The sequence below is a fragment of the Silurus meridionalis genome, chromosome 23 (assembly GCF_014805685.1).
Source record: "Silurus meridionalis isolate SWU-2019-XX chromosome 23, ASM1480568v1, whole genome shotgun sequence".
Classification (NCBI taxonomy): domain Eukaryota; kingdom Metazoa; phylum Chordata; class Actinopteri; order Siluriformes; family Siluridae; genus Silurus; species Silurus meridionalis.
Window position 1 is genome coordinate 2,736,689 of NC_060906.1, and position 24,101 is coordinate 2,760,789.

The following is a 24,101-nucleotide window of genomic DNA, read 5'->3' on the forward strand; positions in this document are numbered from 1 at the left end:
TATTTACATTCACGTCTCCTGTGTTTAGTGGAAACAAACCTGTGTGCTTTATTTCGAGTCTAAATTTCCCCGTTTATAGAAACAGGGTGGCGTAGTCTGCTTTCCGTTCTAGTTGTATACTAGTGTCGACTTTCACCAACCACCGCCCCGCCACATGTAGATAATAATCCTTTAAGATAAAACTTTATTCATGGGGAAATTTCCAAAAAGTGGTGTAGAAAGAAAGAAAGAAAGAAAGAAGAGTAAATCAAACTCCATTTATTTTTCTTCTATACTTTATATAAAATGATTATAGTTTTATGGTGTTTTTTGTAGGAAATATTATATAATACATCATTATACATATTATATACATCCAAGTGTGTGTGTGTGTGTGTGTGTGTGTGTGTGTGTGTGTGTGTGTGTGTGTGTGTGTGTGCACTAAAGATGGTACTGATCCCATACTGGGTTGATCACCTGATACTAGTAAGAAATGGAGATCAGATCAGAGAGAAAATAAAGAATGGATTGGGTCTGATCCTGTAGCATAAAGATAGAAACTCTATTAAATACTAACTAAAGGACAAAGTAATACATGTGATTTGGACTCCTTCTGCTCTGGGCTTTTTCACATCAACTCCTCAGATCCTGTAGATAAACGTGTTCTCGGTTTGCAGACACGGAAATGCAGGAACACTGGAGTCTTCACACACAATTGTTCATCACCATTAAAATCTACAAGAGAAAGAAGTGAATCAATAACAGAAAACTAGAAGGAGGTGTTTGATGATCAGCAGCAGGTAATTATCTCTGCTTCAAGGAAACCAGGATTTGATTCCAGTGTATCATTTGTCCTTCAACATTTCTTCATGCTTATATAATATCTTTGGTAGAACATTTAGTGAGAACAAATGAGACGGTGCAGAAGATGGAAGAGGAACATGAGCAGATATTTGCATCACATCACTGCACTTCTCCAATCCCAGGCTGTAGAGTTTTTGCTGCTTTTAATAAAGATCACTGCTGTGGAATCACTACATCAATTTTAGTGTTTATATAAAACAGATTATTACTCACTTCAGTATCTGTAGTTTGTAACGTTCATCATCCTTCAGATCAGAGAGAATCTTCACTCCTGAGTCTCCTACATTATTCCTATACAGATTCAGATCTTTTAGGTGTGAGGGGTTTGATCTCAGAGCTGAAGCGAGAGCAGCACAGCCTTCATCTGATACTCCACAACCACACAACCTGCAGATACACAATGACACACACTTCACTCTCTCAGTTTCTACACATTACACATCAGAGAGAGAGAGGGATAGAGAGAGGGAGTTAAAGAGGAAAGGGAGAGAAGAAGGGATGGAGGAGAGAGAGAAAAGGGGTTAGAGATGAGATTACTTTTACATAACTTTATTTACACATCACATATTATACAATTCAGGGTGACTTAATAAATGAAATAATGAATAAATATGTGATAAATATGAGACAATATTCTCATTCCCCACCACATTTCCAACAGCTAACACACACTCCTCTACACACACACTCACTCCAAAAACACTCCTCTGCACTCACACACTCACTCCAAACACACTCCTCTGCACTCACACACTCGCACACACACTCCTCTACACTCACACACACTCCTCTACACTCACCCCGCACACCACCCGCACGCCGTGCCGGCGATTCAAACTCTTAAACACCCTCACTTACACTCACACACACACACACACACACACACACACACCTGCGCACAGGCATGCTAGTACACACACACACACACACACACACACACACACACACACACACAAACACCCTTCCGCCCTCACGCGCACAGGCACGCTGGTACACAGACACACACATGAAAAAAACGCTGAAAAATTGGCAACACGCCAACCGCTCTCAGGCTCTACACACCACGCTCACCCTTCCCCGCAGATGTGCAGAAAGAGAGAGAGAGAGAGAGAAAGAGACAGAGAGAGAGAGAAAGGGAGGGAAGGAGAGGGGAGCGGGGGAAGAATCCCACTTGACTCGGATTAGTTTATGGTCTGAAAGTGGTGTAGGGAGAAGATCAGAGTGTGTGAGCGTGTTCCTCATGGTGTGTGTGATATGTAGAACATGTCTAAACGTGCTGCAGAAACCCTGCCTGTGTGGAACTTCACCCACGTGTACTGACGTGTTTGTGGGTTGTTTTCTCTCCATCTGTCTGAGAAGTTCAGGGATTTAGTTCTTACTCTTGCTGATTCAGCATGTGGTCTCCCCCCAGGAGAATAAAGTCCCTCTACTGGTGTTTTCTTCTCTAACGTTCTCTAACTTAGAGAAAAGCTTCACCCTCTCTGACCCTGTGTTGGGAGCAGAAATATTTACAAACAAAACATTGAAGTGCTTGATTTCAGCTCTCACTATGAGAATCTTCCTGGTTCCACATCATCCTGTGAGCCCCCAAAATGCCGCCCCAGTTGTTTTTGTTACGTGTATTTGAATAAGAAAAATGTATTTATAAATGACAAATATTGTATAAAAACATGATAAAAGAGAATTTAAAGATATAATACAGTTTTATTCAGTGTATTTTCCTTGGATATGAGACGACTTGAGCTAACGAAAACGCCGGTGGCGTGTGTGTGAGTGTGTGTGTGTGTGTGAGAAGTGATAAGCGGAGGCGGAGGGAAAACTCGTTTTTTACTATCAGTCCTGCACACTTCGTATCCCTAAACTTTAAAAATTTTACTTTTCCTTCTTTGCTTATTTTAATTTTCTTCTTAATCTTCGCTTTCTGGCTGAGCTCGTATCTCAAGTTTTTGCTCACGTATCAAAGCATAAAATCGACCGAGTGACCGCTCGTATCTCAAAAAACTCGTATGTTAGGGCACTCGTATGTCGAAGTACCACTGTACTCAGTTTCTTTAAACCTTTACTTTCTGAAGTATTTCTCTTTTTTTCTGTCCTTTATCTCATTTACGCTCAGGGATCCCACCTGCAGAATCAATGACCATGACACTCATTACTGACCATCACATTTACATCACTGACCATTACGCTCATCACTTACCATTACAGTCACATCACTGACCATCACACTTATTACTGAGCATCACACTCACATCACTGACCATCACACTCATCACTGACCATCACACTTATCACTGAGCATCACACTCACATCACTGACCATTACAGTCACATCACTGACCATCACACTCATCACTGACCATCACACTTATCACTGAGCATCACACTCACATCACTGACCATTACAGTCACATCACTGACCATCACACACATCACTGACCATCACACATATCACTGACCATCACACTCACATCACTGACCATCACATTCACATCACTGACCATTACAGTCACATCACTGACTATCACACTCATCACTGACCATCACACTCATCACTGACCATTACACTCATCACTGACCATTAAAGTCACATCACTTACCATTCTGCTCACATCACTGACCATCACACTCACATCACTGACCATCACTGACCATCACATTCACATCACTGACCATCACACTCATCACTGACCATTACACTCACATCACTGACCATCACACTCATCACTGACCATCACACTCACATCACTGACCATCACACTCACATCACTTACCATTACGCTCACATCACTGACCATCACACACATCACTGACCATCACACATATCACTGACCATCACATTCACATCACTGACCATCACATTCACATCACTGACCATTACAGTCACATCACTGACTATAACATTTACATCACTGACCATCACACTCATCACTTACCATTAAAGTCACATCACTGACCATCACACTCATCACAGACCATAACACTCACATCGCTGACCATAACACTCACATCACTGACCATCACACTCACATCACTGACCATTACACACTCATCACTGACCATCACACACTCACATCACTGACCATCACACACACATCACTGACCATCACACTCACATCACTGATCAAGAGAGAGAAAATAAGAAACATGTAAAGTGAGATGTTTGAAAACTGAATGTGGAGTAAAAAAAGCTGTAGGTTCTTCAGCTCCAGACAGTATTTTCAGGTGTTAATCTACTGGAAATAGACTTTTGAGCTGCAATAAAATTTTACAACAGCTCAATTCTACACTAAGGGATTTTTGTAGCTTGTTAGATATTAGATCATCTTCTCTTTCTTCATTATTCTGCCTCGTCACAATCACATTTATATCAATACTTTTGTACATTTATTAGAGATTAGAAACTAAAACAATACAAAAGTCAATAAAAAGCTGAACCTAAAAGCTCTGCTTCAGTCTCACAATTAGAGAATGTGTGTTACTGAGGAGCAGGTCATGTGACTCTCAGAGAGATGATCTTACCTCAGTATCTCCAGTTTACAGTGAGGATTCTCCAGTACAGCAGAGAGAAACTTCACTCCTGAGTCTCCTACTTTATTATCAGACAGATCCAGTTCTCTCAGGTGTGAGGGGTTTGATCTCAGAGCTGAAGCGAGAGCAGCACAGCCTTCATCTGATACTCCACAATTATACAACCTGCAGATACACAATGACACACACTTCACTCTCTCAGTTTCTACACATTACACATCCTTTGTGTGTTTTAAAATGAGTGGGAAGGATTAATGGATGGATGGATGGATGGATGGATGGATGGATGGAAGGATGTACGGATGGATGTGTGGATGGATGGATGTGTGAATGGATGGGTGGATGGATAGATGGATGGATGGTAGCAGAAATATAAACAATAGATTGTGTAAATGAGAGAATTCAGATAAATAAACTGAATATTAAAAGGGTTTATTCAGTGACAAGAAAAAGTCTGTTCTTTTATGCAGTGTGTGTGTGTGTGTGTGTGTGTGTGTGTGTGTGTGTGTGTGTGTGTGTGTGTGTGTGAGAAAGAGAGACAGTGAGTGAGTGAGTGAGTGAGTGAGTGAGGTCAATCAACACTAATTTAAACTAACAAACAAAACTAAAAAAATAAAACTATAAAGTTCCTCCTCAGAACATTGATGCTGAACCTAAAAGCTCTGCTTCAGTCTCACTATTAGAGAATGTGTGTTACTGAGAAACAGGTCATGTGACTCTCAGAGAGATGATCTTACCCCAGTATCTCCAGTTTACAGTGAGGATTCTCCAGTACAGCAGAGAGACACTTCACTCCTGAGTCTCCTACTTTATTATCAGACAGATCCAGTTCTCTCAGGTGTGAGGGGTTTGATCTCAGAGCTGAAGCGAGAGCAGCACAGCCTTCATCTGATACTCCACAATTATACAACCTGCAGATACACAATGACACACACTTCACTCTCTCAGTTTCTACACATTACACATCCTTTGTGTGTTTTAAAATGAGTGGGAAGGATTAATGGATGGATGGATGGATGGATGGATGGATGGATGGATGGATGGATGGATGTGTGGATGGATGGATGTGTGAATGGATGGGTGGATGGATAGATGGATGGATGGTAGCAGAAATATAAACAATAGATTGTGTAAATGAGAGAATTCAGATAAATAAACTGAATATTAAAAGGGTTTATTCAGTGACAAGAAAAAGTCTGTTCTTTTATGCAGTGTGTGTGTGTGTGTGTGTGTGTGTGTGTGTGTGTGTGTGTGTGTGTGTGAGAAAGAGAGACAGTGAGTGAGTGAGTGAGGTCAATCAACACTAATTTAAACTAACAAACAAAACTAAAAAAATAAAACTATAAAGTTCCTCCTCAGAACATTGATGCTGAACCTAAAAGCTCTGCTTCAGTCTCACTATTAGAGAATGTGTGTTACTGAGAAACAGGTCATGTGACTCTCAGAGAGCTGATCTTACCTCAGTATCTCCAGTTTACAGTGAGGATTCTCCAGTACAGCAGAGAGACACTTCACTCCTGAGTCTCCTACTTTATTCCCAGTCAGATTCAGTTTTCTCAGGTGTGAGGGGTTTGATCTCAGAGCTGAAGCGAGAGCAGCACAGCCTTCATCTGATACTTCACAATAACGCAACCTGCAGATACACAATGACACACACTTCACTCTCTCAGTTTCTACACATTACACATCCTGTGTGTTTTAAAATGAGTGTGTATATTGAAACAGTTTATTCAGTGACAAGAACTGTCTGTTTCTTTTATGCAGTGTGTGTGTGTGTGTGTGTGTGTGTGTGTGTGAGAGAGAGAGAGAGAGAGAGAGAGAGAGAGAGAGATAAAGAAAGTATGTGAGTGTGTATGAGTGTGTGTATGAGTGTGTGTGAAAGAGAGAGAGAGAGAGAGAGAGAGTGTGTGTGTGTGTGTGATTGTGTTTGTGAGTGTGTGTGTGTGAGAAAAAGAGAAAGAGTGAGTGTGTGTGTGTGTGTGTGTGTGAGTTTGTCTGTGTGTGAGTGAGTGTATGTGTGTGTGTGTGTGTGAGAGAGAGAGAGATTTCATACACCTTTATTAAAAATATACATACAAACCAACTTAAGTCAAAAACAAATCAAACAAACAAGCAAAGTCAAAACATAAACCCAAAACTCAAATTAACAACATATCAAAAGTTCATTCTTCAACAATTACTGTCAACTAACTCAGGTGATTAGGTGTGTGGATGAGAGGACCCAAATGCAGGATGCACCAGACGATAAGAATCAGGAAAGGAGGGTTTAGCACAGGCAGGAAATATGTCCGAATACTTCAGAACAAAACACAGTCGCAGCACAAACAGGGTTAAAGTAGAAAACTTGTCAGAAAATGTCAGAAAACTTTTGAACACACACACTCACTGGGGAAAGGTTGAACGTCCGTGGTGCGGACAGTAACAGTGGTGGGAAGTATGGGGTCGGGTGGTGGAAACAGGACAAGGCGTTAGGCTTCCCATTTAGCGACTCCGGCCGGTAGGACAAGGAGAAGTTAAATCGCCCGAAGAACAGTCCCCAACGTGCTTGACATGGATTCAGGTGCTTGGCAGTCCGCATATATTCCAAATTTCGATGATCGGTCCAGACAAGAAATGGAACTTCGGACCCCTCCAGCCAATGACACCACTCCTTCAGGGCCAACTTAACAGCCAAGATCTCACGATCACCAACAGGGTAGTTCTGTTGGTGATCGGCTGAGACAGTGGGAAAAGAATGCGCACGTGTGCAGGCCATGGTCACGGGCACCTCTATGAGACAGAATGGCCCCTTCACCCAGATATGAGGCATCCACCTCCACCACGAATTGGCGGGTTGGATCCGGAAGGGTCAGGACAGGGGCTGAGGTGAAAAGACTCTTCAGTTTGGTAAAGGCCAGTTCAGCCTCTGGGTTCCAGTTAAAGGCCTGACGTATGGAGGTGAGTGAGTGAAAGGGGGCCGCGATGGAGCTATAGACCCTGATAAACCGCCGATAGAAATTAGCAAAACCCAAAAACCTCTGTAATTGGGCCAGTCCTTTACCTCCTGAATCCTGGCTTGGTCCATCTGGACATTATCGGCTAAAAGGACAAATCCAAGGAAGGTGGTGCTGGACACATGGAAATCGCATTTCTCCGCCTTGACGTATAATACATTCTGGAGGAGCCACCCGAGTACCCAACGCACATTCAATTCAATTCAATTCATTTTTATTTGTATAGCGCTTTTAACAATGAACATTGTCTCAAAGCAGCTTTACACAGATAATGTGGTGATTAAACATAAATATGTTCTTTGTAAGTATGTTTGTCCCTGATGAGCAACTGTGGCAAGGAAAAACTCCCCGAGATGGCATAAGGAAGAAACCTTGAGAGGAACCAGACTCAAGAGGGAACCCATCCTCATCTGGGTTGCACCAAATGTCCATTTGAAGCAGATATACAATGTTGTGGGGTACAGTGATGATGATCAGAAGCAAACTGCACTCCCGAGTCAGTGCAGACCGCCGACACCAACTACAGTCCAATCCGTCCTCAAAGCACCCGTTCTACTCCGGAATTAAGAGACCGTCCGAGCTGCACAGAAGTGTGAAGATCCAAGGAGGAGAGGGCAGGAACACTGGTCACTGGAGCCTCAGGAGCATGTTTAACTCGACCGAAAGAGAGAGAGAGAGAGAGAGAGAGAGAGAGAGGGTGACGGGAAGAGAAGGATATGGATTATTAAGTGTAACTATTGGTGTACGAAAGTTAATGTCACTGTGCAGTTTGGACTCCGGCAAGACTCGCTATGGCAGCATAACTAAAAGGGAGAACCAGAAGGTAACACAGACATGAGGGATCTCTGGGATAAGAGACGACCCACCACACCACCGTCAACAAACCTGAGTGAACGTGTGAATGTGAGGGACGACAGCATACAAATATACCAGTTCACCAAACACTCTATATCCATGTTCCTCCAGATCTGTGCCTTTACCTAAGAAATCTACTGATAAAAGGCTTGACTAAATAAATACGTTTTCAACCTCGACTTGAACACTGAGACTGTGTCTGAGTCCCGAACACTGATTGGAAGGCTGTTCCATAACTGTGGGGCTTTATAAGAGAAAGATCTGCCCCCTGCTGTAGTCTTCATTATTTGAGGAACCAACAGATAGCCAGCACCTTTTGATCTAAGTAGGCGTGGAGGATCATACTGGTACAGAAGTTCACTCAGATACTGCGGTGCGAGACCATTGAGTGCTTTATACGTCAGTAGTAATATTTTATAGTCAATGCGAGATTTGATTGGGAGCCAGTGTAGACTGATTAAAACAGGGTGATGTGGTCATATTTCCTAGATCTAGTGAGGACCCTTGCTGCTGCATTCTGGATTAACTGAAGCTTATTGATGCACTTACTCGCACACCCAGACAGTAAAGCGTTACAGTAGTCTAATCTAGAAGTAACAAAAGCATGAACCAGTTTTCTGCATCCTGTAACGACATCATATTTCTAATCTTAGCAATATTTCTAAGGTGAAAGAAGGCGATTCTGGTGATATTATTCACGTGAGACTCAAAGGAAAGACTCGGGTCAATAATCACACCAAGGTCTTTGACAGCCGTACATGCTGAAACAGAAACACCATCCAGAGATGCTACGTAATCAGAAAGTTTACTTCTAGCTGCATGTGGTCCTAGTAAAAGTACTTCCGTCTTATCTGAGTTGAGCAGAAGAAAGTTATTAAGCATCCACTGTCTAATGTCCTTTACACACTTCTCAACATTGTTAAGCTGATCTCTCTCATCTGGCTTTGCTGAAATATACAGCTGTGTGTCATCAGCATAGCAATGGAAGCGAATCCCATGTTTATGAATAATTTCACCAAGAGGCAGCATATATAAAGAGAAAAGCAGTGGGCCTAAGACAGATCCTTGAGGAACACCAAACTTTACCTCATAGAGCGTGGAGAACTCACCATTTACATCCACAAACTGATAGCGATCAGTCAAATAAGACCTGAGCCAAGAGAGAGCTGTTCCTTTATTCCTACAACATTCTCAAGTCTAGCAAGCAGTATAGTGTGATCAATGGTGTCAAAAGCTGCACTAAGGTCGAGCAAAACAAGTAAGGAGACAAAACCCTGATCAGAGGCCAATAACAGGTCATTTACCACCTTAACTAGCGCCGTCTCTGTGCTATGATGAGGCCGAAATCCTGACTGATACATTTCAAAATGTTATTCATAAGCAGATGTGAGCATAACTGCTGTGCTACAACCTTTTCTAAAATTTTGGATATAAAGGGGAGATTTGATATCGGTCTGTAGTTGGACAACTGACATGGGTCAAGGTCAGGTTTCTTAATAAGGGGGTGGATAACTGCCAGTTTGAAGGATTTCGGTACATAACCAGTGCTAATGGAAGAGTTAATTATTTTAAAACAGGTTTGATTACCTCTGGAGCTATCTGTTTAAAGAAACTAGTAGGCAAGGGATCGAGAATACAGGTTGATGATTTTGATGAGGAGATTAATGAAATTAAGTCACTCTCATGAATAGTAGTGAAGCTTTGTAATTGATTGTCTGCTATAATGACACTGCTGTCTACAGGGTTACTTGTAAAATAATTTGGATTTATATTAACCGTCTGGATTTCTTGCCTGATGTTTTCAATTTTATTATTAAAAAAGTTCATGAAATCATTACTACCTATTGATGGTGTGCTTGTTAGCGCAGTGCTTTTATTCCCTGTTAATTTTGCTACCGTGCTGAATAAAAATCTAGGATTATGCTTGTTATTTTCTATGAGGGTGGAGAAATATGCTGATCTGGCAGCACTAAGAGATTTTCTATAATTTAGGAGGCTCTCCTTCCATGCTATTTGAAATACTGTTAATTTTGTTTGGCGCCATTTACGCTCTAGTTTTCGAGTGGTCTGTTTTAAGGTGCGCGTATGATCATTATACCACTGTGCTAATTTTTTCTCCCTGATCATTTTGGTCTTAAGGGGAGCTACATCATCTAGAGTGTAACGTAACGTTGTTTCTAGATGTTCAGTGGCCCAGTCGAGCTCTGCGGGGTCTGACGGAGATCTATCTAATATCGTAATATCGGGAAGATAATTAATAAAACGCGCTGCTGTAGCTGACGTGAAAGTACGCTTAACACGGTAACGTGGTGAGGTAGAAATCACGATGACTAAGGCAAATTTTAAACGAGATTAGATAATGGTCTGAAATAGCTTCAGACTGTGGAATTATGACTAAGTTTTTTATTTTTAATCCAAATGTTAACAACAAGTCGAGAGTGTGTCCACCACTATGAGTGGGTCCTATAACATTCTGATTAATTCCGACTGAATCTAGAATGGACACAACTGCTGCTCTTAAGGAGTCTTCCTGATTATCAAAATGAATATTAAAGTCTCCAACAATTAATGCTTTGTCTAAAGAAGTAGCTAGATTTGTAATGAAATCTGCAAATTCTATCAGAAAATCAGAGTAGGGCCCTGGGGGCCTATAAATAATAATTAGTGGAATTAACTGACTTGACCTGCTTTCAGACACTGAATATTTTATGTTGGTGTAGAGAACTTCAAATGTTTTACATTTGTGTTTAGTCTTTTGTGTGACGTTTAGATTATTATTATAAATAGCTGCTACTCCGCCTCCTCTGCCATTTAGACGGGGTTGGTGTATGTAACTATACCCAGGAGGACTCGCCTCATTTAATGCTACATATTCATTCGATTTAATCCACGTTTCTGTCAAACACATTATATTAAACTCCTGGTCGGTAATAATTTCGTTTATAGTAAGCGCTTTTGGCGTGAGAGATCTAATATTCAACAATCCTATTTTTAGATCAGAGGTGCTGGCTGTGCGTTCAGTCCTATTTAATTTAATGTTAATCAGGTTACTTAAACAGACTTTCTGATAGTTCCTATATTTTGGTTTTGCTCGGGGGACAGACACAGTCTCAATATGGTGGATCCTGGTGGCGACTCTGTGCAGCTAGCAGGCGGTCGGTTTAGCCTGTCTGTCTGCTCCTGGCCTTGGCTCTAGACAGTCACTTGTTAACTAGTGCTGTTCTGAGACTATGACCTATACTACAAGAAATGAGAGCAGCACCTTCCCGGGTGGGATGGACACCGTCCCGCCCTAACAGGCCAGCCTTGCCCTCAAAAATGCTCCAATTATTAATGAAGCCCACATTGTTTTTGGAGCACCACTCGGACATCCAGCAGTTCAGCGACCATAACCTGCTGTAGGCTACATCGCCACGTCGCATTGGGATGGGGCCAGAGCATACTACAGCATCGGACATTGCCTTCGCTAATTTACACACCTCTATAATGTTACTCTTAGTAACCTCTGACTGTCGAAGGCGTATATCATTAGCTCCTGTGTGAAAAACTATCTTAGAGAACCTGTGCTTTCCTAAGAATCTAAGCTGACCTGCTATGTCCGCGCCTGGCTCCCGGTATACACATAACCTGTGCTGCTGGTGCCCTAAAGGTCTAGCTAGTTTCACGTGCCTCAGAATGGAGTCTCCTAAAACCAGAGCTCTTTCAGGTTTCTCAGCGGGTGCTTCACTGAGGAGAGCAAACCTTTTGGACACGTGAAGCGGAGAGGAATGGTGCTCCCGTGGGCGAGCCTTAGCGTTAGCTTTGGCTTTGCGAGTATGCCGCCGAGTCGTCACCCATTCGCCCCGCTGCGAGGGCTCTAATGCCGGAGTCGGGGGAATAGTACCTTCACCTAGGGCATCCAGACTTTCCCCTGCAGAACTTGGACTGCTCTCACACTCACTACTTCTCTCTAGACTCTGGATGCGCTCCTCTAATGCTAAGATCTTCTCCGTCAAAGAGCAAACTAGCTTACACTTCTCACAGATAAAATTGACTGACTAAACATGTCACACTTCACACACTGAGTGAACTGGATGTTCGCCATAATAGAGAAATTACGTACCTTAATGTGATTACTGTAGTGTTTGTTTGTAGTTCTGGTGAACTGCAGCAGTTTCCCACAATGCAGTGCAGCGATTTCCCACAATGCAGTGCTCTCTCTCACACACACACACACGTTCAGTTAGTTCAGAATGCAGCAGCAAGAGTCCTCACTAGATCTCATGGTGGACATGTTCGTCTCTAGAGCGTGAGAACATGAGCATGTGTAAAAGAACGTCGTTTACCAACGCCTGGAAGACCGCTGGCGCATTTGTGAGGCCAAATGGCATAACAAGGTACACATAATGCCCTGACGGGGTATTGAACGCCGTCTTCCCCTCCCGGATACGGACAAGGTGGTAGGCGCTATGGAGGTCCAGTTTGGTGAAGATGATAGAGCCCTGGAGAGAGTCGATTGCAGAAAACATCATGGGGTACCGTTTCTTGACAGTTATGGCACTTAGCCCCGATAGTCGATGCAATGACGGAGGCTCTTGTACTTCTTTTCCACAAAGAATAACCCAGCGCCTGCTGGAGAGGAGGACGGACAGATAATGATGGAAGCCAGCAAGTCCTGAATGTATTGGGTAATGGCTGCCTGCTCGTTTGCTGAAAGGTGGTAAAGCTAGGCACGGGGTGGCATAGTTCCTGGCAGGAGATCAATGGAGCAATAGTAGGGCCGGTGCGGGGGCAAGGAAGAGGCTTGAGTCTTTTGCTAAACACTGCCCAGAGGTCATGATAGACAGAAGGAACCGAACTGAGGTCGGGGGAATCTCCAGGGTGCATAAGACCGGCCTAGGGGAAGATGGAGTGAGGCTGTGAGATTGGCAATAGGTTTCCCAATCGAGAACCCGACTGCTGGACCAATCTAGTGGGGGGTTGTGCTTGCAGAGCCAGGTGAAACCAAGCATGACCTGGTCTTTAGCACAGGCAGGAAATATTTAATGTCCAAATACTTCAGAACAAAACACAGTCACGGCACACACACACACACAGGGTTAAAGTAGAAGAAAAGGGTGAGGAGGATAGAACAGGCAGGAAAGCAATAATGTCCGAAAACCTTTGAACACACAGTCGTGGCACTCACTGGGGTAATGTTGAACATCCGGGCACCGGGAGCGCGAATGGGGCACGTCAGAGAAATGAAGCGAGTCCGAAAACATACTGAGGTAGAGAGCCAGAGAACAGAGCTAAAGGGATCTTTATCCAAAAATCCGAAAACCAAGGGCAGGCAAAAATCCGAAAAACTGGGAGATCCGAAAGCGAAAGTAAAACTTTCCACAGAAAAAAATGAAGAACTTCAATTGAACACTCACTCTAGCTTTTAAAAAAGCTTTAAAAACAGTTACAACATCTTGATTTGGTCTGTTTTCAATTCTGTTTCTCCTTGTGACATATATTGCAATTTTTTCTTGTCCAACAATAAAATTAATCAACTGCCATTTTATTCTCTGCTTTTGACAATATCTCAATCCTAAAATAAAAGCAGTAGGAGAGAAGTTTTCCTAAAATCCTGAAAGCTCTTTTCCTTCAGCTAAACTCAGATCCATATATTTTAGACCTTCTATATCCAGCAGTGTGCTACACATACCTCTTAAATCAGGAGAAATGGTGATTTTGGGAAAGGGATATTTTATATCTGGAATCAGACTTCCATCAGCAAAGTTTTGTAACATAATTAATTCTTCCTCTGTTGATCTTTTTTTTCACAGTTTTTTAAATAAATTCAGTTTGGCGTGAAGACCTCTGACCTAAAATGGCGACCAGTGCAAGACCATCACTTAAATGAGGCTCAGCCACATCAATTACGTTCCTTAACCTTACCATACCAGAGCCACAAAGTATTAATGAAAGACCTGTCAAACACATTTGATAAGTCAAAGCGAGATCCTTTAACCAGAGGCTCCTCAAGCAACCAAAACAATGACTCTGTTTTACAAACCCTGATAAATCTGAAAACCCCCACATTTTAAATAGTCCATGATAAAAAGAAGCAAGTCCTTTGAAATTCGATTGTTTGTGATCCGTAAATACCAGAGTACTGTCAAATCCAAGTCCATCGATCTGCTGTAATATGTTCTGAGCCACTTTCCTCCAAACTAGATCTTCAGGCCCAGTTAACAGTCTCTGGATAAACTGCAAGCGAAAAGTTGCAGGTCTACTAAACAGATGCACCAGACCTTGACCTCCTTTTTCCACAGGCAAGAAAAGTACACTTTAAGGGACCCAGTGAAGCCAATCCCAAAAAAAGTCCACCAGCGTTGCTTGTAATCTGGAAAGCAGACCGAAAGGAGGGTCTACACACACAAATCTGTGCCACAATGTTGAAGCAGCCAAATTGTTCATTATTGAAACACGTCCTCTAAAGGAATTTTAGGATTTGTGTATGAATACACTTTCATTTTTTTAACCTGCCCTCTATTTTAAACCAACCCAAACCAGTTCTTTTCTTGTGTGACAGCATCTCCAATAAACACTCCTACATATTAAAGACCTCCTTTTTTCCAAATTAACCCACTAGGTAATAACAGTGGCCCCTTCTCCCATTTTCCAACAATTAAGGCATCACTCTTACTCCAATTTATTTCAGCAGCAGATACATTTCCAAACTCTTGAATGATTTTTACTCGAGTATTTATATCATTCTGCCCATTGACTATCATCATTCCATCAGCAGCATAAGCTGAACTCTGATGTTGCAGATTGACATGAGGTAACAGTAGGCCTTCTATATAAGACCATCATTTGTTTAATAATGGTTCAATTGCTAAGGAGTAAAGTGTTCCAGAAAGTCACAACCTTGTCTGATGCCCCTGTTAACACTAAAAGGGGCAGACAAACCACCATTGATTTTTAGCATACTATCAATGTCTTTATAGAACACTTTTTCCTCTAATAAAACCTGGGCCAAAAGCAAGAACATCAAAGGTGTTTCAAAGATATTGGTGCTCAACCCTATCAAAAGCTATTTCTTGATCAATGGAGATGAGCCCTAAATTAATGCCCAATAGGCCAGCAACCTCTATTACATCTCCAACAAGAAAAATGTTTTCAGAAATAGACCTACCAGGCACACAATACATCTGGTCAGGATGTATGATGTCCCCCATCACTTCCCTTAATCTATTTGCCAGAGTTTTAGAAAAGATTTTCAGATCGGAGCACAACAGGCTCACTGGTCTCCAGTTCTTAATTTCTTGAAGGTCACCTTTCTTGGGTAGTAGAGTAATCAAAGCTCAGCTATGCTCTCAATGAGAACATCCAAGAGATCCTCACCCAACACCTCCCAAAAGGCATCAAGTACTGGAGCTTTTCTACTCTCTATAATCTCCAATGCCTTCCATAGCTCTTGTGCTCACAAAGGCTTCTCTAGTGCCTCCTTTGACTTTTTTGGAAGCTTCGGTAAACATTGATAAAAACTGGCAGACATTTCCTCATCATCTTTATATTCACTCTCATACAGATCCTTATAGAACCTTCCAGCCCTTCATCTTATTTCAGACAGCACTGTAAGCTCCTGCCCGTTCTCTGATCACAATGAGTGAATGGATCTACTCTGGCCATTCTTTCTTTCCAAATGAAAAAAAGAATTTGGATGGGGCATCCATTTGTGCTCAGTTTTGGTAGCGTGACCTGACCAATTCACCTTTTGCCTTCACGCCTAACAGGTCTGCAAGTACCATCCTTTTGGACTTGAGAACATCAACACTATTTTGTTCTCCAGTGACTCCAAAGTTGTTTGCACCTCTACAATTTCCTCTTCAAGTTCTTTAATTTTTTTGTGTAATATTTTTAGAGACATTGAAAGTATACTGTTGATATAATAACTTAATTTAAACTTTTTCAACATCCCACCATTGTTTTACATTTATAAACTCTTTTTTTATTTCAATTTTTTTTTATTTAAATTCGAAAAACCTCATTAAACTTTGCATCACACAACAAAGAGATGTTAAAATCCCAATAGGAACTCTTTGACCTTATATTTGATATAAACACTACAAATAACAATATCATGATCAGAAACCCCAGAAGGACTAATTCCACAGCTCTTCACAATATTAAAATGATGTTTAAAACAGTAGAGTCGCTCTAATCTAGCCAAAGAAATAACATTCTCTTGAGTGTGCAACCATGTATATTGTTTATTATTGTTGTTTAAACGTCTCCATACATCACACAGTTTATGGGTTTCAGTCAAAGTGCACATGGCACGGCTGGAAGCTACATGGGGCTCAGCGTGATTTTGATCTAATACACAATTCTCAGTACAATTAAAATCACCACCTAAAAACACATTCATCTAAATTACAACTCTGCAAAATTCCATTAAGATCATGAAGAAAACAAACTGTTATTAGCATTATTAGGAGCAAATACATTAATAAACCCACATTACATTTTTCAAACTGTGCACGTACAAAAATTAGTCTACCAGCAATTTCTTGCTTCACCTCAAAAGAGACAGGAGTGAAATGTGCAGCAGAATACACAGCTACCCCTCCTCTAGAAGAGCTGATGTGAGAGCACACCACCACCCCTTCCCCTTCTTTCCTCCAATTCATTTAATTTAAAACATCACTGTGTGTCTCCTGAATAAACATCACATAAATTGTCTTTTTCTTAATAATTCAAATAACAATGCCCTTCTATAAGCATCTCGTGCAGCATTCATATTAAGAGAGCCTTTTCTCACCACACTCATAAAGAAAAATGAGAGAAGGATTACACACAAGACAAATTTCAGCATGTGAAGGCAGAGAAAACTACATTGTTTTAAACCCATCCTCTGCCTGAAGTTCTGATCTTCATTTAGCAGTCATTTTCCTTCATCTATATATTTCCTGAACGGGGAACATTTCTTCACCCTCACTTCTCATTAATACCCAACAGAATCAAGAAACATTTTGCCATCAGGAAAAAAATCTGTAACCTGCACATTTTTTATCTTTATTGATCTTTGTGAAAAAGATTTGACTTTATCAAAAGAATAGTCACTACCGTAATTTCCGGACTATAAAGTGCACCCATATATAAGCCACTAAATTTGACAAAGATTTTTATTTTAAACATAAATAAGCCATACCTGTCTATAAGCCTACATTGAAAGTAATGTCTACATTGAAACTAATGAACTTTACACAGGCTTTAATGAAAGATGGGTGAAATATGTTGCGCTTCCTTTAAGAGCATAGCGGTATTTTTGGAATAGCCTGGCGCCTCATTTTTCCGCTATTACTGCATGTGTGGAGACCGAGGAATATGTCCTTATTATTTTCTGATGCTCAGTTCTAAGTTTCTTTGACTAACCCGTAATGCTGTTGCCAAGAAAAATAAAAAAGCACGAGTTTTGGAAACCTGTCTGTGCTTATATGATTTCTGTTGCAACTGGAGTTAGTGAGCTCTCCCTTCACCCAGACTCAACGGCTTGTATCTAAACAGTAGCCGACCAAGAAAGTCATTGTTTAGTGTCTTTCTCCTTCCTTTCACAACTATTTCTCTCTCGTTTATCTTTTGGCATCGTCGTGGGTTTAAAAAAAAGTTTTTTCTCCCGAAGCCGTTCAGCTCAGAACACAGGTGAGGTGCGTTTTTTTAGTTTCCGTTTAAAAATGTCATTGGTCTAATGGTATGGGGTTCAGTTTTTTGGCTTGAAGTTTGTGAAATTCATAAATAAGCCGCTTCGTTGTTTAAGCCGTGGGGTTCAAAACGTGGGAAAAAAGTAGCGGCTTATAGTCCAAAAAATACGGTACATGTATTCCCTCTGCTCTTATTGTCCAGAGTTTCACTGTCAGAATCTTCAACAGGACTTTCAACATCATCACATTCATTAGCTTGTGTTTCAGACCATTGTTTTAACTTTTTATTCCTCATCCTTACTTTATTCCTTTTTCAGGAGGTGTTTTAAACAGTGCATCATCACTCACATAATCTGTATTCATTTCTTCTTCACTCACCTGTTTAGCTGCTTTGACAGTATCTATTACTGTTTCCCCCTCTGTCACCTCAGGTTCTCCCCCCGGCATCACTCGTTCCTGCCTCTGGCACAATAGACGCACCTTCAGCCTGATCATATTCAGCCGAACCAGTGAGAACAGTATCTCCAGCCTGATCACATTCAGCTGAACCAGTGAGAACAGTATCTCCAGCCTGATCACATTCAGCAGAACCAGTGAGAACAGTATCTCCAGCATGATCACATTCAACAGAACCAGTGAGAACAGTATCTCCAGCATGATCCCATTCAACAGAACCAGTGAGAACAGTATCTCCAGCCTGATCACATTCAGCCGAACCAGTGAGAACAGTATCTCCAGCCTGATCACATTCAGCAGAACCAGTGAGAACAGTATCTCCAGCATGATCACATTCAACAGAACCAGTGAGAACAGTATCTTCAGCCTGATCACATTCAGCAGAACCAGTGAGAACAGTATCTCCAGCCTGATCCCATTCAGCAGAACCAGTGAGAACAGTATCTCCAGCATGATCACATTCAGCAGAACCAGTGAGAACAGTATCTCCAGCCTGATCACATTCAGCAGAACCAGTGAGAACAGTATCTCCAGCCTGTTCATCAGCCGCTACGTGAGCGCTGTTATCCGCGGTCTGTACACGACACAAACTTCTAATGTGCTCCTCCTCTCCACACTTAAAACATCTCATAGTCTCAGAACTTACATACACAACATAGTCAAAGCCATCGATTCTGAATTTAAAGCCACACTTAGATCCTCTACTTCACTTTTAAGCTCCATAAAGACTTGTGGTCTAAAGGAGACTACATGTGTAAGTAAAGGGGATTTACAGCCGAGCAGAACTTTCCTCATTTGTGAAACAATTTTTCCATATCTAGACAATTCCGTTATCAACAATTCATCTTTTTATAAACGGGGGAACATTGGACAGAATGATCTTTTTTGCCGGTTGGACTGAGGGAATTACTGGAGTAAACGTCTCCTGAATAACAACTCAATTTTCACCACCCTGTTTACTTTCTCAATGTTCTCTAAAAAAAATCACCACAGCGCTGTTCATTCCAGAGTCTGGTGTGCGAGTGTGAGTGTGAATGTGTGTGTGTGTGTGAATATGTGTGTGTGTGTGTGTGTGTGTGTGTGTGTGTGTGTGTGGTCAATTACCACTAATTTAAACTAACAAAAAAACTAAAAGTTCCTCCTCAGAACATTGATGCTGAACCTAAAAGCTCTGCTTCAGTCTCACTATTAGAGAATGTGTGTTACTGAGGAGCAGGTCATGTGACTCTCAGAGAGATGATCTTACCACAGTATCTCCAGTTTACAGTAAAGATTCTCCAGTACAGCAGAGAGACACTTCACTCCTGAGTCTCCTACTTTATTCCCAGACAGATTAAGATCTCTCAGGTGTGAGGGGTTTGATCTCAGAGCTGAAGCGAGAGCAGCACAGCCTTCATCTGATACTCCACACTGCTCCAACCTGCAGATACACAATGACACACACTTCACTCTCTCAGTTTCTACACATTACACATCCTTTTGTTCTCCCTCGTTCCTGCAGTGTTGGTGTGAGAACCAGTCACAGACACTGATGGAAGTCCTCGTCTAGACAGTCATGTAGTGCGAGTTGCCCGACTACAAAATGGACAGATTTCATTTCTGTAAAATAAGTTGCAGCAGATTTCTCCAGGACTTACAAAGTAAATCAAAAATATATAATTTATCAATGAAAATAAATGAATTTGAAGATGATTTAATAGAGATAAATATTTGTACTACACTTCATCTCAGACTGCTGACACAAGAAAACTGCAGTAAATGACCAGTAGGTGGCAGTGTAAGGTGTATTTCAGCTCATTTTCACAGCAGGGGGATTAGAAGTAGAGCAGCACTAATGACCAAATGAATGTGGAGAAAAACAGAAGTAAATGTGGGTTTTTTTACTCTTAGAAGAGCTTAAACATTTGCAGTTCTATAAAGAAGTTGTAAAAGAAGATGAGATGAAGGAGAGCAGCAGCACAAACACACGTCGCTCTGAGAAACAGAGAATGGAACTGGGAAGTCCAGAGCAATACAAGCTGACACACACTTCATCATTCTGCAAACGGAGCAGAGGGGAATCTCTGACAATGAAGAATAATATGGTAAGACGTCTAGAAACAGGTTGAAAAAGCAATGATGATGATTTGAAGATGATGTGTGTGTTATGGTGGACCGTCTCCCTTCTCTCCAATCACAAGATCATATTAAACCTGACCAATGATTATTGCTGTGATTGAGATTCCTGTCATTATGTGTACAAGAGGTGTAAAGGTATTGCTGCTTTCTGTTCAAAGTCATGAATCAGGTTCTTTCTCTCTGTTTAACTGGAGTTTTATTCACACATGGATCTAATTCTCAGTGCATTAATGATTAGTGGAAGTGAGAAGTTTCATTACTGATAGATTTGTTCTGGATGTTGTACTGCTACAGCAAATTTCACCTGAAAAACAACACTGTATACAACAATTCACTGCAGCTTTTAGTGAGTTCTTGTGTCTCTCAGAGAGATGATCTTACCTCAGATCTTTCACTTTACACTCAGGATTCTCCAGTAGAGCAGAGAGACGCTTCACTCCTGAGTCTTCTAGTTTATTCCAGGACAGATTCAGTGTATTGACAGTCAGATGCAGTTCTCTCAGACTGGAGGTTTCTGAGTTGAGCACTGAGGTCAGAGCTTCTACAGAGCTTCTCTTTGTAATTTTACTGCATCTGATACTGAAGGAAATAAAAGATAATGAACAGAAATGCAGAAGATCAAACAAGTTCTCAAAGCTTCACTGCAGCGTCTCACTTTCAACATCACACACATCAGTTGAACACAATGATTAAATGGTGGAATAATAAGAATTGACAGTTGGAGATGTTCAGATTTGGCTTGGCGAGAGTTTCAGCTGAGGAACATCATCACACACACGTTGTATAAACATGGAGGATGAGATCCGGGAATCCAAATGGGAAAGTAAGAGAGTCTGATCTAAAAGGTTTCTAAGAGGAGAAAGGAAAAAGTCTAAAGAGTCCTGCAGAGTTCGATTCATCTGAACAGCTCAGACCTTTGATTTGTTCTCAACACTGTAACAGTAGAACAATTTCATTCAGCTTCACTTACGTTGCTTTTCTGGATGCTGCAATCACAGGCATCACTCTCACAAGAATCTCATCTCTGATCTTATCTGGAGTGATGTATTTATTCAGGTCAAATTCCTCCAGATCCTGTGCTGATGTCAGTAACACAAACACCAGAGCAGACCACTGTGAAGGAGAAAGTTCACTTTGTGCTCCAGATTTCAGATACTGCTGGATTTCCTCCACTAGAGAATCATCACGCAGTTCATTCATACAGTGGAACAGATTGATGGATTTCTCTGTATTAATGTTTCTCCTGATCTTCTTCTTGATGTACTGAACTGTTTTCTCTTTGTTCTTGGAGCTACTTTCTGTCTGTGTTACTAAGGGATGTAGAAGTTTCTGATTGGACTCGAGTGAGAGACCCAGAAGAAAGCGGAGGAAAAGATCCAGATGTCCAGTCTGACTTTTTAAAGCCTGATCTATAGCACTCCTGTGAACATCTGAAAGTGTCCTACAGACCTGATTCCATTTAAGAACATTTCTCTGCTCCTTCATGAAGGTCAGGTGCACATACAGAGCTGCGAGATGTTCCTGAATGCTCAGATGAACAAAGCAGTACACTTTACTCTGGTGAAGCCCAAACTCCTCTCTGAAGATCTGCGTACACACACCTGAATACACTGCTGCTTCTGTCACATCAATGCCACACTCTCTCAGGTCTTCCTCATAGAAGATCAGGTTTTGTTTCTCCAGCTGCTGGAAAGCCAGTTTGCTCAGTTTTAGAAGCATTTCTTCATCGCTCTCCTGCTTCTGTAGGTACTTCTCTCTTTTGATGTTGGTCTGAATGATGAGGAAGTGTGTGTACATTTGAGTCAGAGTCTTGGGGATCTCTCCACTCTCTGCTTCACCCAACATTCTCTCTAGAACAGCAGCTGAAATCCAGCAGAACACTGGGATGTGGCACATGATGTAGAGGCTTCTTAATGACTTCAGGTGTGTGATGATCTTATTGGCCAGGTTCTGATCACTGATCTTCTTCCTGAAGTACTCCTCCTTCTGAGGGTCATTGAACCCTCGTACCTCTGTGACTCGATGGACACACTCAGAGGGGATTTGATCAGCTGCTGCTGGTCTGGAGGTGATCCAGATGAGAGCAGAGGGAAGCAGGTTCCCTTTGATCAGGTTTATCAGCAGCACATGCACTGGTGCTGATTCAGTTACATCACACACTCTCACAGTCTTCTGGAAATCCAGAGGAAAACTACACTCATCCAAACCATCAAAAATGAACAAAACCTTCTCCAACCTGGAAATGTGCACTTCTTTCATCTCCTTAAAAAACACATGAAGGAGCTCCACCAGACTCAGTTTCTGCTCCTTCATTAAATTCAGCTCTCTAAAAGGAAGTGGGAATATGAGGTGGACCTCCTGATTTGTTTTCCCTTCAGCCCAGTCCAGAACAAACTTCTGCACAGAGACTGTTTTTCCAATTCCAGATACTCCCTTTGTCAGAACGTTCCTGGTGGGTTCTTCATCTTGTTCAGATACTCCCTTTTTCAGATTTCTCCTGATGGGTTCTTCATCTTGTTCAGATAAGAGCTTTTTTAGAACATTCCTGATGGCTTTGTCTTGTTCAGGTAGGGGTTTAAAGATGTCACTGCATTTGATTGGTGTGTCCTCAGTTGGGTTCCTCCTTGATGCTGCCTCAATCTGTTTCACCTCATGTTCTTTATTGATGTCTCCACTGTCTCCCTCTGTGATGTAGAGCTCTGTGTAGATCTCATTCAGGAGTGTTCGGTTTTCCTGCTTTAGCATCAATCCATTCAAACACTGAAACTTCTTCATCAGATTGGACTTGAACGTCTTCTGGAATTCATCTGCAGCAGTGGATTCTGGGTCGTGTCTGTGACAGGGTGAAGAAGGAAGACATGGTGAGACATGGGCTTCAATGATTAGAGCAGAAGTTAAAATTTTTCCTGTTAGATAGATTTTTATGATGTTCTCACTGTGGATTTACTTTATTCTACTGGAGGTTTTCTATCATCTAATCACTCTGTAGTTACTAACAGCAGAGAGCTTTAGAATAGCAGTGTGTCAGTGTCACAGTCATGGTGTTGGTTTTGATCATACCCTGTAGCTGTGATGATGTTCTTCTCTCTTCTGTCTCCTGCCTTCTGAAGAAAACTGGGAACAAAAACAACAAGTGTTAAAGATCTCAACGTTCCTCACTTTAATACTGGAGTCTAAACCTGAACACAAATTGTACTACAATAATTGTAATGAGAGCAGGAACACTTGGAGAACACAGAGCTGAATACAACTCCAACATTGTGCACCTGGAGAATTAAATGTGCTCCTGTTTTCATTTCACACTTTTTCCTACTTTTCTATTCTTCCTACACAAACCTCCAAAAGTATTGGAACAGGAAGTCCAGTTCTTTGGATTTTTGCTCGACACTGAAGACATTTGGATTTGAGAGTAAAAGATGAAAATGATATAATAGATCAGAATTCCAGCTTTAGTCATTAACTGTGACTGTAACTATGAGAATTATGGGATGTTACCTGTGTACAGGTGAGGAGATTCCAGTTCTGAATTTGAGAGGACGATCCATAGACCGATCACTCTTCATGGAGACACAGCTGGGTTCTGCTGAGTGTGATCTCTCTCTCTTTACTTTACTGTTTAAAATAATAGAAATGGACATGAGACAGAATTTCA

General features: G+C 41.5%; 2 protein-coding genes across 2 annotated transcripts in view; both read right to left on the bottom strand.

The window, feature by feature from the left end:
- Positions 1-21,472, bottom strand: part of LOC124376841 (NACHT, LRR and PYD domains-containing protein 14-like) — a 216,556-nt gene extending 195,084 nt beyond the window's left edge. Inside the window, exons 1-4 of the mRNA XM_046836136.1 lie at positions 21,420-21,472; positions 20,831-21,028; positions 1,057-1,230; positions 628-714 (exon numbers count right to left, since the gene is read on the bottom strand). Of these exons, the coding sequence (XP_046692092.1) occupies positions 708-714; positions 1,057-1,230; positions 20,831-21,028; positions 21,420-21,451 (411 nt within the window). The 5' untranslated portion in view covers positions 21,452-21,472 and the 3' untranslated portion in view covers positions 628-707. The remainder of the gene's footprint in view (positions 1-627; positions 715-1,056; positions 1,231-20,830; positions 21,029-21,419) is intronic.
- Positions 21,473-21,499: 27 nt separating this feature from the next.
- LOC124376791 (NLR family CARD domain-containing protein 3-like) lies at positions 21,500-24,062 on the bottom strand (the record flags this gene model as incomplete). Its single annotated transcript, XM_046836066.1, has 4 exons — positions 23,945-24,062; positions 23,510-23,563; positions 22,991-23,282; positions 21,500-22,930 (listed from the first exon to the last, which is right to left on the bottom strand). Coding segments are annotated over exons 1-4 (1,845 nt in total), but the record flags the coding sequence as incomplete, so codon positions are not given.
- Positions 24,063-24,101: the final 39 nt, after the last annotated feature.